This window comes from Vanessa cardui, chromosome 1, assembly GCF_905220365.1.
Source record: "Vanessa cardui chromosome 1, ilVanCard2.1, whole genome shotgun sequence".
Classification (NCBI taxonomy): domain Eukaryota; kingdom Metazoa; phylum Arthropoda; class Insecta; order Lepidoptera; family Nymphalidae; genus Vanessa; species Vanessa cardui.
In genome coordinates, this window is record NC_061123.1 from 10,892,941 (window position 1) to 10,909,633 (window position 16,693).

Here is a 16,693-nt window from a genome sequence, read left to right on the forward strand (position 1 = left end):
CCTGCAAATAAAGTTAAATTACGAGAAAACGCAATATGTAGAAATAAAAAATATTCCTTATTGTCATAAATCATTGCTAATAAATAAATTTATTACTAGGCTGTATGGGTATACATCTTTGCCTATCCAAAATAAGAGTAAACGAAACAGAAAGATAAATTTGTATTGATTTTCAAAATTTAAGATATTTTGAAATGGAAGCTGTTCATCACATATTATGGTATAACTTGTTATATCGAATGCCATTTATAACATAAATGCTACAAATCTGGAATGGCCGATATACTAAGTAATACTTTTTTCATAACATATTTGAAACGGTTGTTGTATATTTCTGGTCAATTGTTATAATTAACTCTACAGAATTCACAACATGGCCTAAACACCAATATGTATTTCACAAAATTACCAGCGATGCACTTGTGTTTGATATTAAAGGAGAAGAAAATGCTGCAATCGGTTTAGCAAAGGAGCCTGGTAGCGAATGTGAATTATGGGTATGTACCTATGTGGTAAACAGGTGAAATTATTTAAAACATTGTTGATTTAATAATTATTTTGTATGAAATTCAATAAAATTTTTATATTAAGGTTTTAATAGGACATCGAGAGCAATGTTGGATAAAGAAAAGCTATGAAAAATGTAGCCGTGTTTATATACCAGATGTCCTAACCAGAAATAATTACAATAAATTTTGGATAACTCTCCGTAAAAAGAGAATATTTTTGGGTAGAAATAATGAATCGATGCCAATTCTCACATTCCACAACCAGAAACGTAATTTGTATTACGTGACTTTTACTGTACTTGGTGAAAGACAACATCTAAAATGGAAATGTTATTGTAAGTTTAAACATGTTTATTTTACGTAATCCTATTATAGATATCATTAATGAAACAATAAAAAAAAATCTTTATATTTCTAGTATATATCTCATTTTATCTTTTACAATAAATATTTTGTATCTATTTTAGTAAAATGTTGTACTACCTCACAACATATATTTTTAATTTTATCAAAATTAATTGTCAACTTTGTGATTTTTTTTTAATGATTTATAGTGCCCCCACGAATAGAAAACCCACCGCTTAAAAGGATAACAGGGGGAGAACCTCATTGGGTCAAAGTGGATAAAAATATTCCTGATAACGCTTTCATAGGTGGGTTTGAAAATGAAATTTTATATATAACAAGAGCCCATCATGAGGGATCGCTATTTCCTGGCAAGCTTGTGCCAAACCTGGGATTGGGATTTTTATCCTTCAGCGGTGATGTCTTTGAAAAAGATGATTTTGAGGTAGGTAATATATATATTTTTAATTGAGAGAGTATGTATCAGATAAGCAATTTTATTTCAAGATCAAAACCAGTAATAATAAAATTAGGATACAATAGTCCATTATATACAAGCACCCAAGTGGCACTTCATTAATGATTATGTTTAGTTTTTATAGTCAGGTGTACTATGTTTTGTATTTCTCTTAATTAAAAAATTGAAAACAAAAAGCTGTTAGATATTCAATTTTAAAAAACCTGTAAAATAATAAGACATTTTATTTATCTCATAATAATCATAGTATATTATAATAAAATTATTGTACTGACATATTTTGTATTGTATTGATTGTTGTCTCAATCAGGTACTTTGTGGATATGATTACACATGGATGAAAATGGATAAAAACAGGATTCCATTGGGAGCGATACCAGGTGGATATTATAAAGATGGGCATGAAATTGTGTATGTTGGACGAGGTTATTGCGATACTCTTGTTATCCCAGGAAAAATTCATGCCTCAAGAGATGGTTGTTACATTGCCTATGAGGGCAATGAAGTACTTTGTCAGATCTATGAAATACTTGTAACACCTTATGTGAACAGGCAAAGTGTTAATAATTTTTATTACACTGGAGTCGACATTAGTCATGATATTATGTTTAATAGGTATGACAATGATGAGAGTGATGAAGACTATGAAGGTGCTGAAAGCATGTATACATTGTAAGACTATTTTGTATGAAATAATGTTTAATGTAGTGATCAAAATATTAGTATCTACTTAAACGCTTAAATGATCAAGATTTAATATCTCATTTAAAAATAAAAGGAAAGATCTAAATTCTTAATGCATTTTATACATTTAGGCTAATCTTGACCCTTTGTGTATTGAAACTTCTTAACTGTGATAGTAAGGCATTTAGTTCCTGTTAATTTATTGTTAATATGTAAGAAAAAGAATTTTAATTATTTATTTTGTAATTTTAGTTATTAAGGGTATGTTATACATATATAAGTTACCCTATGTTTATTTTATCTGTATCAGATTTTATCAGTATTAAACCATGTTTAATAGTATCTGAATTTTTATTTTAATCCTTAATTATATATCACTCGGTTGTAGGACTCGTAGGGCTAGTTGTCTGCGTGTACTACTGAGTATTACAATTTACATTTAAGATAAAAAAAATCGATTAACTGGTGATCATTGCAGTAACCTTATTCCAGCTAGAAAACTGTTAATTAACGCAACTTATATTGAGGTTTTAGACCGAAAAACTTGATCATATTATCCGAACGCAACCATAGACCATTCCTGTTCCGTTTCCGTATTTGATATTTAAATCAAAATTTTTCAACATGACATTGACAATCAGATCGCTTAGTCGTAAAATATTTTGTAAACACTGCTTATTTTTATTAAGTATTTAATTATTTTATTTCTATATCGTTGGCTGTAATTCTGAGAGAATTAACGAATTTATATTCTCTAAATTTGCGGCTGCTCAGTGCGCCGCCATAGCACCAGCTGCGGAAAAATAACGCAATAACGAAAAAATAATGGGTGATCTTACAGGTAAATATTATTCAATTTTATTACTACATATAAAACGTTATAAAAAATACATTTTTAAATACAGAAATATATATTTCATAATTACTCAAAGAATGCAATTAATAATAATTAATAAGACAATTGAACTACAACCTGATTGAAAAAAATTATTTCTAAATATTTGAAATTGAACACCAATTGCGCGTCCCGAAATCGTACGGGTAGCATAAAGATTTTATAACTTTCGATTTCTTTTATTAATAAATAGGATAAAGGCTTCGTTAAGTACGATGTAAATATGCGAATGCGTCGTACGACTAGGCCCGCGTATTTTTTTTGTTGGTAATATTTTTAAATTATTTATATAGTGCAATAGCAATATTTATCTCTATAAATCGTTCGTAATATTCTTATCAAAGAAACTAGAAGTCATAGAATTGGTTGATATGAGTTTTATAAAATATATAATTCTGAACTAAACAGATTAACTAGTCAGCAAACTACAGATAAACGGTTGCTACCTGCCAAACTAGTAACTAATAACTATCAAACGTAAAAAGTAGCAAATCGCTATGATGCGCCCCATTCCTTTTCCCATTCGCTGCAATGAAAGTGTGCAATAAAGCTCAATGTACAAAGCAAGGAAATCGTGGAAATATTTTATGGATATGGATATAGGAATTATATATATATGAATTATATATTTACCGATTTAGAAGACGGTTATATAAGGAATTCTTGCTAAATCAGATTTCACTTTATAAGTACGCTATTATTTGGTATTAGGTATAATCGTAGAAAAAATAAACAGCCGTAAACAAACAATGAAGTTTTTGAATGAAGTGGATATTATATGGTTTCGGTTACGGTGACAGAGCGCCATAACATCCTGGATACCAGTGGTTATGTGGACACATGCACACCAAATTAAATCACGGATAGAATCGTAGTATACCGGAAACACGCTCTACTACATATTTCCGACATAACAAAGAATTTTTTGTAAAATATTTAAATATTTTGAAAACTCTCAAGACCTGCACAAAGCATATTTTGTTTTAGGAAAGCATGTAACTTATAACGATAGAAAAATCACGATGTTATAAAAATAAAGTAATGAGTGTGCGTCATTGTGTATTTGACTGTCGATATCACAGTAGGTTTACTTAAATCTATGCCGTGTACTGTGACCGATGTACACGTATTTTAATATGTATGCTTTGCAGAACTTTTCACATCGCAAAGGCACCAGAATTTATTTTACAAAGTAACAAACGGTGGTCTAACCTTCTACGTAAAAGGGTCGGGTAATGCTTCTGTGGGGCTAGCTCGAGCACCCAGGGCAAATGGTTGTATTTACTGGGTAAGATTTTATACCAGAAATCATTATACTTAGTGTTACCTTATTATTTTTGCAATTGTTAGTTTATTTACTCCGAATTCAAATTAAAGTTTGTTTTGTTATTAATAACAAATTGCGTAGGCTTTATGAAGAAAGTTGTTATCATTGAGACACTCAATGTCATATTTTTTTTAGGTTTTAGCTCGTTGACAAAATGGCTTATCTTACTTAAGCGTTTTTCTCTTTCAAAACAGTGATCGTGTTATGATGATGTTTACCGATTCATATAACGTTAATATTAATAAAAAAAGAAGCAAGAAGCAAGGATTACTTTTCGTTAGTGGTGCTAACGGGATTATTTCCGTGAAGCTAGTAATGATTTAATAAACATACATAGCTATTCCACAGTCGATGGTCTTATCGTAAGTAAACAATCTCAGCAATGTACAATTACTGAAGTGGTTTATTGGTTGTTGGAGGAGGCCCAACAGAGTCCAATAACTGCACAATAGAGTGTCCAATGCAGTGTTTTCAATAATACATCACAAGAAGAAGTTATTGAATCACACAAGACAGTGAAGTCGCGATGGATGAAAATATAGATGTTATTGATTCATCATCTGGCTGATAGTAATCGTTCCCTTCGTTTAAAATAACTGTCACATAAAAAGTAAAAAGGTGTATACAAAAACAAATCTGAGTGGAAAATTAAAATTCTAGTCCTGAAATTTCGAGTACGATAATGCTGGAAAATAAAAACATGCACAAAAAAAATTACAACAAAATAATAGAAAGATACAACAACGTCATGGAAAACATGGCCTTTGAGTTTAAATTATTACATTAGAATGAGATGTGATATTTTGGACAATAAAGATGGATTTTGGACAATGAATTAGAAATTACAATAAGACACATACGATCCGCTTGCAATAGATAATAGATAGATATATTGTTGTTGCTTGTGATTTCTTTCTGTATTATTCATAAGATTTATGACGATTATTTAATTAAACATAATAATAATCAGGTGAACGAGAAGGTAAAATTTTGAAAAGCGAATCACGTGATATATTTTTAATTCATCATATTATGCACATGCAAATTTATATGGATGTGATCTGCTAAAAATTTATTTTAAAATTATTTTTGTTGATCAAATTTATAAATCCATAAACCATATGAATGTTTATACCCTCTGGCTACAGACAGTGGCGTCATTGTAGCAATTTATCGAATATAAATATAACCTAAGATATAGGTATGTTTCCTAAATTTTTCCTATTCTTTTCTGATGAAAAGCCATTTTATGAAATACAGGAAGTATTCCTCCCTTTTTAAATTAGTCATAAAATTTGACATTTTAGTATGATCTGCCCTGGAAGGTTTTGTTCACACTACTTTAGGACAATTCGTTATTTGCCACTAAAAATAAAACTAAATCTTTCAGGTTTTAATTGGATGTAAAAACAGCTGTTTCATAGTTAACAAAGAACTTCGTTACAAATACAGAGTGACCCCATTCATATTATCAAAATTAGAATATCGAAAGTTCTGGATCTCATGGAACGATGGATACGTCAAGTTAGGTCGAGGCGACGATGAGCATCCAATTTTTTCACTGAAGAACTCGGTGCAAGATTTACATTATGTTAAATTTTCTGTGCTAGGCCAGACTAATGTTTTGTACTGGAAGGTGTTTTGTAAGTATTCACATATTTTTCTAGATTTCAAGTTTATGTTCAATCTTATTTACTCATAGATGGGCAATTAAGTCACCTGATGGGAAATACTCTCCACCTCCCATGGACATCAACACTGTAAGAATATTAACCATTGCTAACGTCATCGCCAATACTTTATCAATCATATACTTCAGCAATTACAGTGGCTCACTCACCTTTCAAACCGGAACAATACTAAAAACTTGTGTTTAGCGATTGAATATCTCATAAGTGGATGGTACCTACCCAGACGGTGCTTTTCATGCCCCAATAATTTTATTTTGACAAGGCCTCATTTGACCCGTCCAAGAATTTATTGATTTACAGGCTTATAATATTAAATAAATTAGACCAGTATAATTCAGTATAATAAACGCTTATTATTCTGATAATAAAGCAAGTGTGTTTATGTTTTTATTTATAATTTTAGTACCGCCTCAGTCACTAAATGCCTCTTTAAGGCAACCAACGTTAACGAAAGTGCAAGGCGGAAAACCACGTTGGGTCCTAATGAATAAAGATTTGCCCGAAGATTCGGTTATTGGTGGATATGAAAACGAAACGTTGTATATAATGAGAGCATTTCATGAGTCCGCTCTCACTCCTGGCAAATATGTTCCGTCGATGGGAAAAGGCTACGTGGCCTGGGGAGGAAGAATGCACGAAAAAAGCATGTTTGAAGTAAGGCCAGATTTCCATTTCGCCTGTAGTTTCAATTACTATGACCTTAAGAAATAGAATGTTCAGTCACATTTTCAAATATTTATCAAAAATATTTTGTCTTTACAGATTCTTTGTGGGTACGACTGCGTTTGGATTCCAGTCATCAATGATAAAATACCAATACAAGCAATTGAAGCTGGTTATACAGAAGTAGGCCATGAGACTATGTATGTCGGTCGTGCGTTTTGTGATGGAAACCTTATTCCAGGGAAAATTGCACCATCGCATAGTGTTTGTTATATTCCGTACGATGGAATCGAAATAGCTAAAACGGAATATGAGATATTAATTTATCCATTTAAAAAAAAAGATTGCGCAAATAGTTTTTATATATCAGAAATGCGTATTGTTTAGTTTAGTCATAATTAAAATGTGATTACACATATGGTTTTTTATTATTCCAAAACCAAGTTATATGAGGACTACGGTGTAAGAAAAGCATTAACGGAAAGGCGAAATGATTTTAATACTATCTCTATAAATTTTATTATAATTTGAACTCAAATCTCAAAATTACTGTTGTGATCCCACTTTAATAAGACAAAACCCCACCCACCGAGCCAAACAATTAGATAGTTGACGTAGTACGCGAAGGGATGATATAAAACCAATAACTAATTAGTAAAGTATTAAAAAAATTAACCTATATAAGCTGCAAACTTGGCAGATTTGAAAATAGAATTGTGCGATTAATTGTACATTGTAAAAGACCACACAAAAATGGCCAGTCACTATATTAATTCTGCATTATTTTTAACTTGCTTATGTTTGTTGCTTGGAGTTATTGGATGTTTCTTTTATTTACAAAAATGTTGACTTAAGCAGCCTTCTAAGCCTTAGGTACAAAAAAAGGAACCATTTGTAATATTGAGAATTTATCAGTGGAAATAATTAATGTTAGTTAAGCAATGAGGAGCGATAAGTATAGAAAAAAATCGAGTTACCGATTTCTTGATCTTTTTAATGCCCATATTCAATGATCATCTTTATGTTTTTAAAATTTTGAGGAAATTAATTGGATACAATACGAGCAAATCTTACCAAACTTTGCGCCAGTAGTTTCTGGCACCAATTTCAACATTTCCATAGCTGCCACAGTTCGGTTACTTAGCGTTGCTGTTCCGAGATTCGTTCAATGGAGCAGTCAATTGGATAATTGGATGGTAAAGCCAAATAGGCTTCTAAAAAGCATGGTGTGCTCCGCTAGGCAAGACGGTACTTCTCGTCGACCTATCGCCTAAAATAAGATGCAAATTTGGTCTCACATACAATACTGCTATCACCTCGAGGCGTGAAAGAAGTATTTCATGTGATATTTGGTGGGTATTTTGGAATACCAACTTCTTTCATTTGACCGTATTCCATGTAAAGCGACTAGAATTGTCGATGGTCAGGCCCTTTTCGATCTGCATGGTCCTTTGGCTTGAGAGATATCGGATCACGATCACGTGAAATTATCTAAGGATTCAAAAATTTGGATTAGGCCCGGTCGTTGGCTTTCACATTATGTTATCCCACCAGAGTTCCAAGTTACATTCGAACCAACAAAATGACCAATACAATTATCACATTTGCTCTTTTATTTTTAAGAAGAGTAGGCCTTTTTTTTCTTACCTTAACAGCTTGACGGCGAAGCGTCTTGCGAATGAGACAAACGTATAGCAATGTACATGCTTCGCCGTTCGCACCGCGCGAATATTCTCGTCCGCGAATTTCCCGTGGCCAGGCAGTAAAAGCCGGACACGGACCTGCAGACGCTTTGGCGTTGCATATGTTTATGGGTGGTATTTATTTTCCATTTTCCAGCACATGAGCCTCCTCTTCGTTCGACACCTATTCCATAAAAATATATATATTTTGACAAGACCTTCCTGATAAGTGGCAACACTGGGCTTGTAGTTAAATAATAAACAATGTGTAAAAAAAGAATGAATCATTTTCAAATTACCTACGTAATTTTAGATAAATATTGAATTAAATTTAACACAACATAGTGACTTATTATTTATATAAAATTATAATAACATATAACAGTAATGGGCGATATATGTGGTAAGTTAATAGTTTTGTTTGTATTGAGAAAACATCATGAAAACACTTGTCATAAAATGTGCTAGTTGAGTAATGAACATTTTTATTTAAAGTGTGAATCATTTGCAAATTAACTACAAAGTTTTATGGGCAAATATTTTTATAATACATACAAAAATGTGATTTATTATCTTTAAAAAAAACTAACGATAGGGCGATGTACGTGATGAATTCGTATCATTTTAGTAATTATAAATATTACTTAAACACTTGTCATTTACTTCAGAGTTTATAACATGGCCTAAGCATCAAAATATATATTACAAAGTTAGTAGCGAATCATTGCTGTTCAGCATTAAGGGAGAAAGAAATGCTGCTATTGGTCTAGCAAGAGAGCCCGGTGAATGCTGTTACTGGGTATGAATGTTCAATAAAAAAAAAAATAATATATCCAACACAAGTTTGCAAGTTTATGTCAATAAATATCAAAATTATACTTGAATGTTTAAAAACATTGTAGTCTTATTGTGATTCTTATAATTGATATTATCTGTAACATTTATAACTCAATTTTTATTTGATAATAATCAAAATTTATAAATTATTTTTAGATTTATATTTATCAAACAATACTTTAAAGAAAGAATTATGTATGCATGCAGTGTTTGCTTTTAACTGATTTTACACAGTTTATGCCTGTTTTTAATTTTATATGTAACATTATTTAAATATACATTTGTGTAAAAATCAGTAGCAAACCTATAAATAAATAAATATATACCAATTTTATGTGTGATATTATTTAAAGGTAGTTAATAACTAACTGTATTTCAAAAATTCTGCTACAAATTATATTTTACACCATTTTTCTTTTTTAGGTTCTGATTGGATATGATCAGCAGTGTTTGATCAAAACAAATAACAGGCAAACCTGTTGTAGTGTACGTACAAGAAACATTTTGTCTCCAGCTAAATACAAAACATTTTGGCTTTCTTGGAAGAATGGGAAAATAGCTTTTGGGAGAGTTAATAGTGTGATTCCAATACTTGAAAGAGAAACCTCTGTATGTAACTTAAAGTATGTCACATTTTCTGTCCTTGATGCAAATATCCCTCTATATTGGAAATGTCAATGTAAGTATAACTTTTGATGGTTAATATTGCACTAGATGTGTAAGATGATTACGATGTGGGTTACATTGGAACAGTGTGGTGGAATATGTTCCAAACTTTCTCCCCAAAGGGAGTGGAATCATCTGATGGTAAGTGGTTATAAACATCCATAAACATGGCACTATATGAAATATTAATCAATCAATTGATTGCAATTAAAAGGAGAAAGTAACACTACCTCAATTATTCTTCAAACAAAAATACAACTAAATACCCATATATAACTATTAAGAATAGTATTTTACACAATATTCAACTCATTTCTTAATATTGTAGTGGCACCTCCCATTGAAAAACCACAGCTAATTCGGATGAAAGGTGGGGAACCACGCTGGGTCAAAGCCCATGACCAACTTCCTGATGATGCTATGATAGGTGGATATGAATCAGGAGTTTTATATATCATAAGGGCAAAACATATGGGATCCTTAACTCCTGGAAAATTTGTACCGGAACTTGGATTGGGATTTGTACCTTGGGGTGGTAGAATGAATGAAAAAAATGATTTTGAGGTAATTATTTTAGTATAGCTTATTAAATTTTAATGTGGTGATAATTTGTATGTGAAAGCTGCATCGACTTTATGGAATTATAGTCCAAGCTTGAGAAGAAGAGAATGTTAAATAAAGATTAGAAAGTGACTCTTTTTCATTTGAGACACCAAAATGCCATAAACTTTGTATAAATTATTAGTTGGCAACTGCAAAAGCTGTTATCATCATTTCATTTTATTTATGATAAGCCAGTGTCCAAAATATTTTATACCATAATTTTTTTATGCTATGTTTAACAGGTGCTTTGTGGATACAATTGTATGTGGATAAAAACAATAAGAAATAAAATACCAGTAGAAGCCATAGAAGGTGGATACTCAGAAGATGGACATGAAATTCTTTATGTTGGTCGCGCTCTATATGACGGTCACCTTATCCCAGGAAAAGTGCAACCATCACATAATTGCTGTTACATAGGCTACAATGAAAGAGAAATAGCTTGTCAGGAATATGAAATACTTATTTTGCCACACACTAACCCACAAAGTGCCCATAATTTCTACTTGTCTGGTTTTGGTGATGTTGATAATATAATTATTAATACATATAGCAGTGGCGATGAAAGTGAACAAGAAATATATTTAAGAGATGATGATGAATCTGATATGTACAATATATTCTAAGAGATTATTCTATAAACATATATTAAATATTTATTAAAAACAAGATATTTGGAATATATATTTACAATTGTTATCAATTAAAGCTTAATAAAGAAACAACACTGTACAATTCGTTTTATTCTTTGAAGTTATACTTAACATAATTATGTTACAATATAATTATTTGGCATATATTCTACTAGCGACCCATCCCAGCTTTCATTATTGATACTAAATTTACTACAGAATGTCTTAAAACATTCACAGCCTTTTTTGTCTTTATACAGTACAAATTACTATGTCCTTGCATTTCAAATCTTCCAAAATATTTTTATTTAAAATACATGTTACGAGAGTCAAATTAATCTATATTAAATGCACTATGTGTTTAAGGTACTTAATTGTATAAGAGTTATGCTGTTAATCGATTCTAAATAAGCCATTATTTCTTGTAAAAACTAAAGGTTAAAAAAGGGTTGTTGTTGGGTTTTCTAACACTTAGTACTATAGTACATTATTATGATCTATCATCTCATTTTTCTTCTATATTGTGCATATATAATAGCCTTCCTCTTGAATCAATCTTATTTTTTGAAACAAACCGCATCAAAATCAGGATAAGAAAGTATTGGAGATGAAGTAAGTTTATGCTTTAATGTATGAAAAACTAACTACTGTTTATTATCCCATTTAAAGAGTATATATGTTATTAAAAGATAAGTGAGGGATCAGGAAATACGGCGATAATATAAACCAACAGGAAACCAAGGAATGACTTGACATCTTTAGGAGTTCGTTTTTTGAAAAACAAGATTACAGCTGAAAAGTTGTATTTAGTATCACAAAGACTGCACATTGAATAGATACATTTTGTATTATTCTCTACGCGATCAATATTTGGAGGGATGTAAGAATGTTATAATTAATAATAAGCATTAAACTGGACGGAATCAGTTTTTTTTTCTAAATCAGTAATTGATCAAACATTGAACTATAAACATAAGTAAGTCAATGTACTAGGTAAATAAAACGATAATTGTAAGTATATAATAATTATTTACTTATAAGATAGTATCACATTTTTTAAAATAAGTAATATAATACTTAAATACATGGTTGTATGGCTTTCATAGGATTCATTTGACATTTACTAATGCCTGTGAATCCACGTTCATTTTTGTCACCTTTTACTAGTATTTCATATGTCTGTTTTTCAACTTCAGAACCTTTGTATGGAAGATAGCAAGTTTTATACAGCATGTGCACTTTGCCGACAACAAGATCTGTATCGATTATCGCTCTACCTATATACAGATGTTCACCATTAACTTCAGAATTACCGGCAATAAATACGGTTTCCGGTACATAATTTTCTTTACATTTCATCCATATTGCATTATAGCCACAAAGAATCTGTAATATATAATTGAGGGTTATATATTTATTCTTCGCTTTCTTGAACTTCATTTTAAGTAATGATTATATAAGAAAATTAGCAGATCAGTTTTATAATATTGAATTGCGGTGCAAAGGAATTCATTTTGGGACAGTTATAAATTAGGACGAAAGTTGACTAAGGTAATTAAGATTCAATTAATATCTTTAGCACATTACTTAAAAGTGAGAGCAAATATTTTAAAAATTTTGAAAGATAGCATAAGACATAAAAGAACAGTTACAGATTTTTCGCAATATTCATCCAGTTTCTAAAATAACACTGGAGGCCTTTTGAAAATTTCAAATCTCTCACAATATGTTTCTAAATCAGTTAAACAAATACCTCAAACTATATATACCTCAAAGTCATGTTTTTCATGTTCCCGAAATCCCCAAGGAATATAAGCGCATTGGTGTGATGGTACATATTTGCCAGGACATAAAGACCCATTATGTTTTGCCCGAGCTATATATATAGGTTCATTTTCGTATCCACCAATCAAAGCATCGGGTGGTAGTTTGTTGTTGCAAAGTTTTGCCCAATGTAGTTTTCCACCATCTACATGTTTATATTGCAAGGGCTTCATTACAATTGGTGGAGCTAAAACATAGTAAACTTTACTAAATAATAGTAAGAGTAGTTTTACTTAAACCATTTCTTTCATGTTAATTTTAAATAACATAGATATCATTTCAATTTAAACTAAATATATTAAAGTTAATTCTGTAGCCCCTTCCTTAAAGGCCCCAGTTAATAAGTCTTTCATTGGGTATTCAGAAAAGACACTAGTAATGGATTTATGATTATTCATATATCTAGATTCTAGATAGACTCTCTAAAGTTTAATGCATAGAAAAAATAGTTAGCCAACAGTGTGATGTGTTTCTGTCACAGACGCACACACACATAGAATAGTTGTTTTGTTTATTTTATTTCTTTACTGACACTCTATCTAGATATATGAATAATTTAAGGAATTTGGTTAATTTATATGACGATAATTTCTATTTAACCTTATGCCATCATCACAAAAAATTAAATAAATAATGAATTTCTAAATTATCTTACAGTTCTTTACATGTTTGTCAAAATTTTGACATAAATTATCCCCTTTTAGAACCAGGACACAGAATGAATTATTTTATTTGTTAGCTTAGGTTAGCAAAAATTTCAAAGTAAAATTTACATTTTATAACCCAATCTATACTTGTTGATACTTCTAGTTTTATAAATCCAATGCTCTTGGTTTTTGAATTTCCTGGATGTATTAAAAATGGTGGTTCACTTTTAAAACCCATACATAATTCATTATTATACCAAGACAACCAAAATTCTTGGCTTTTTAATGGAATCATACACTTGGGTGTTTGAATATTAATGCCTTTTTCTATTTCTGATATTTTTAAATCTATTATACCAGATTCGTGATTTAAATTAATCTGAAATGTAATTAAAAATATAAAATATATTCAATTTCATTTATATTTTATTGTAACTCAAAATTAAAAGTAACCACGTTTTTCCTTAAATTTATAAATTGCACTATATTTTATTAATATTGCACATACTAAAGAAATTTCAAGATATATTAAAACTAAGTTTAGATTATCATACCGAGTATACTTCATCGTGTGGACACTCTTTCGATATAAGAACTATAAGAGATTTTGAAGCATTATTCAATCTATTAATCATTTCAAATTGAACGGCACCGCTGTCAGCTCTGTGTAATTGATAAGGCCTTTGTAATTTTCCTGGCACTGTAATTTTGAAGAATATGTTGATTATTATAGTATATTACAGTATATCCAATTTAAACAACCAAAATGTAATAAAAGTAGTTAGGTCTAATAATTTTGTACAACCTATTGTACAACTTACAAATTTGAGTTCCCATTTTTATTGGTAGATAACGTTTTGTTTTTTAAACATGAATCAATGGTTCTGATGTTAAAATAAATTTGTAATATAACTAATAAGTAGTGAAACTTAATAAAATGTCATAATAAATAATAATTTAACTATATTAAGTTAAAAGAAAATCAGAACTAAGCACTCTATATTGCGACATAATAAATATTAACAAAATTCAATTCAATTCAATTCAATTCTTAGTTTAATGGCTTTTAGTTGTGCCGGCAGGGCACAGATTATTTCGCCAATGTCACGTAGGATGGAGAAGACACGAATGAGATTGATCGGTGCGGTTGAGACATTAAACTCAATTGAATTTTAAAGTCAAGAATAGTAGTATTAATTTCCTTGTTAATCCTTAACCTAGAACAACACAAACATTAAGAGTTAATAATAGGATAATTAAAAATAAAATAAAAATGTTGTTAGTATTCTAAACTACATATGTAATAAAATATGAAAATTGGACTATTTACAACTTAATTTTATTTAATTTGATATATTTACATAAGATTGAACAAAATGGACTAAACACAAACGTCAACAAACATTCAACATTTATAGGGCGAGGGACTTTAGAAGGGAGGATGTCATAAATGGGACGAAGAAGTTTAGGGCAAAGGAACAGGATATGGGTTGCAGAGCCTTCGTCAAGGCCACATTCACACAGCGAGTGATCACGAACTCTGATTTTTGCTAGATGAGTAGGTGTGCATGAATGGCCGAGGCGTAACCGACAGATGGTGGAGGTGACCCAACGGTCAGCGTGCCTGTGAGATGAAAACCAAGGTCGCCTCGGAATTTCAGGTTGTAACGCCGAATAATATTTACCCTTGACCAATTTTGATGAAACCCAAAAAGAATTCCAGGATTTATTCATTTCAGCTTTAGCAAGAGAGAGCAAATCCTGAGATGTGTTGGCAAAATGCTCAGATGTACCAGATTGGATAGCAATCTTAGCATATGAGTCTGCCATCTCATTACCTGATATAGCTGAATGGCTAGGAATCCAGACCAGCAGGACTTGTAGCCCTTGTTGATGACAGGACAACAGGGCCTCTCTGATCTTAAAAACGATTGAAAGTCTTGATCTGCTACGAAAAGGATTTTCTTTAATGGCCAACAGACAGCTTAGTGAGTCACATAAAATAATTGTTTGCTGAATATTGTGTGACTGGGCATACATTACAGCTTCCAGTAAAGCGATAGCCTCACCGGAGAATACAGAGGTTTCGGGGGGACATTTAAATAATAGGGCTATTTTAAATTTAGGAATCCAACAAGCTGCACCAACGCAGCCGGTCGGCGAGAGCTTAGAGGCATCAGTATATATAGGGAGATGATTTGGCCAATTTTGATGAAAAATTGTTTGAAATTGGATATTAGTATCAGGGGAACCTTTTACAAGTCCAAGATTTGTAATTATCGGAGGATTATAAATAAGTGCATTAAAGGAGGTGGAAAAAAGAGGATTAGAGGGAAAAGTGGTAAGTGGATGGGGGAGTTTGGTATACTTGAGGAAACTGTTTAATAGGAATGGGGATGCCGGATTATCTGAGTTACAAAGGTGGGATAGTTTGTTTAATCTGATCAGTAGAGGATGGGAGGGTAGCTGTAACAATCTGATGATAAAGCGGTCACAAAGATATTGCCTCCTTATCTGTAGAGGGGGGTCAACACACTCAACCTGTAGAGCATTAGTAGGGGTGGATTTCATCGCACCCAATATAATGCGAAGACATTTATATTGAATTTTATTTAATTTTTCTGAAGCTGATTTATTAAAAGGATCTAGAACGAACAGTCCATAGTCCAAGTGACTACGAACTATTGCGTTATAGACCAATTTTAACGTATAAGGGTGAGCTCCCCACCAGACTCCAGACACAGCTCTAAGGGCATTAATTGATTTTTCACATTTCTTGGCTATGTAATCAGAGTGTGAAATTCCGTTCAGTTTGTAATCGAGAATTATACCAAGAAATTTTGTTTTGTCTACAAAGTTAATGCATTGACCCTCATAAAACAGATCAAAGGCAGGAATACGTCTTTTTTTCGTAAAGATCACTGCTTGACTTTTGGCTATCGAAAGCGACAAGCCATGGTCACAGAGCCATTGGGATAGATAATGCAAAGCAGAGTTTAATCGAAATGTTAAATTTTCAACGGAACTAGATCTATAATATAAAACTATGTCATCAGCATACTGGAGGATGTTACAAAAGTTGTTAACAGACAAATCGAGGTCATGAGTGTATATGCTATAAAGCAGAGGGCTGAGTACTGAGCCTTGAGGAAGACCTTTCCAGACGAATCTGGGGGGAAGTGAGAGATGTTGGTGTCTAACCGTTATTGA

At 31.4% G+C, this 16,693-nt stretch overlaps 4 protein-coding genes across 5 annotated transcripts; 3 read left to right on the forward strand and 1 right to left on the reverse strand.

Annotated features, from left to right (window-relative positions):
* The first annotated feature begins 147 nt into the window (after positions 1 to 147).
* On the forward strand, positions 148 to 2,273 carry LOC124529640. Its single transcript, XM_047103465.1, has 5 exons — positions 148 to 289; positions 364 to 497; positions 592 to 844; positions 1,064 to 1,299; positions 1,643 to 2,273. Exons 1-5 carry the CDS (start codon positions 274 to 276, stop codon positions 2,006 to 2,008), a joined length of 1,005 nt encoding a protein of 334 aa, XP_046959421.1. The 5' UTR covers positions 148 to 273; the 3' UTR covers positions 2,009 to 2,273.
* Positions 2,274 to 2,653: 380 nt separating this feature from the next.
* LOC124543593 lies at positions 2,654 to 6,979 on the forward strand. Its single transcript, XM_047121842.1, has 5 exons — positions 2,654 to 2,857; positions 4,063 to 4,199; positions 5,629 to 5,881; positions 6,333 to 6,583; positions 6,692 to 6,979. The coding sequence occupies exons 1-5, from the start codon at positions 2,842 to 2,844 to the stop codon at positions 6,977 to 6,979; spliced, it is 945 nt and encodes a 314-aa protein (XP_046977798.1). The 5' UTR covers positions 2,654 to 2,841.
* Positions 6,980 to 8,487: 1,508 nt separating this feature from the next.
* On the forward strand, positions 8,488 to 11,112 carry LOC124531020. The gene is made up of 5 exons (XM_047105415.1): positions 8,488 to 8,677; positions 8,943 to 9,073; positions 9,535 to 9,790; positions 10,106 to 10,341; positions 10,623 to 11,112. Exons 1-5 carry the CDS (start codon positions 8,662 to 8,664, stop codon positions 11,004 to 11,006), a joined length of 1,023 nt encoding a protein of 340 aa, XP_046961371.1. The 5' UTR covers positions 8,488 to 8,661; the 3' UTR covers positions 11,007 to 11,112.
* A 949-nt stretch (positions 11,113 to 12,061) lies between these two features.
* On the reverse strand, positions 12,062 to 14,507 carry LOC124531028. 2 transcript variants are annotated; one of them, XM_047105438.1, is made up of 6 exons: positions 14,433 to 14,477; positions 14,305 to 14,402; positions 14,038 to 14,183; positions 13,610 to 13,862; positions 12,782 to 13,023; positions 12,062 to 12,398 (listed from the first exon to the last, which is right to left on the reverse strand). In XM_047105438.1, the coding sequence occupies exons 2-6, from the start codon at positions 14,318 to 14,320 to the stop codon at positions 12,090 to 12,092; spliced, it is 966 nt and encodes a 321-aa protein (XP_046961394.1). In that variant the 5' UTR covers positions 14,321 to 14,402; positions 14,433 to 14,477; the 3' UTR covers positions 12,062 to 12,089. The 2 variants fall into 2 exon arrangements, with proteins under 2 accessions (XP_046961394.1, XP_046961385.1); XM_047105429.1 differs by having other exon boundaries at positions 14,305 to 14,507.
* Positions 14,508 to 16,693: the final 2,186 nt, after the last annotated feature.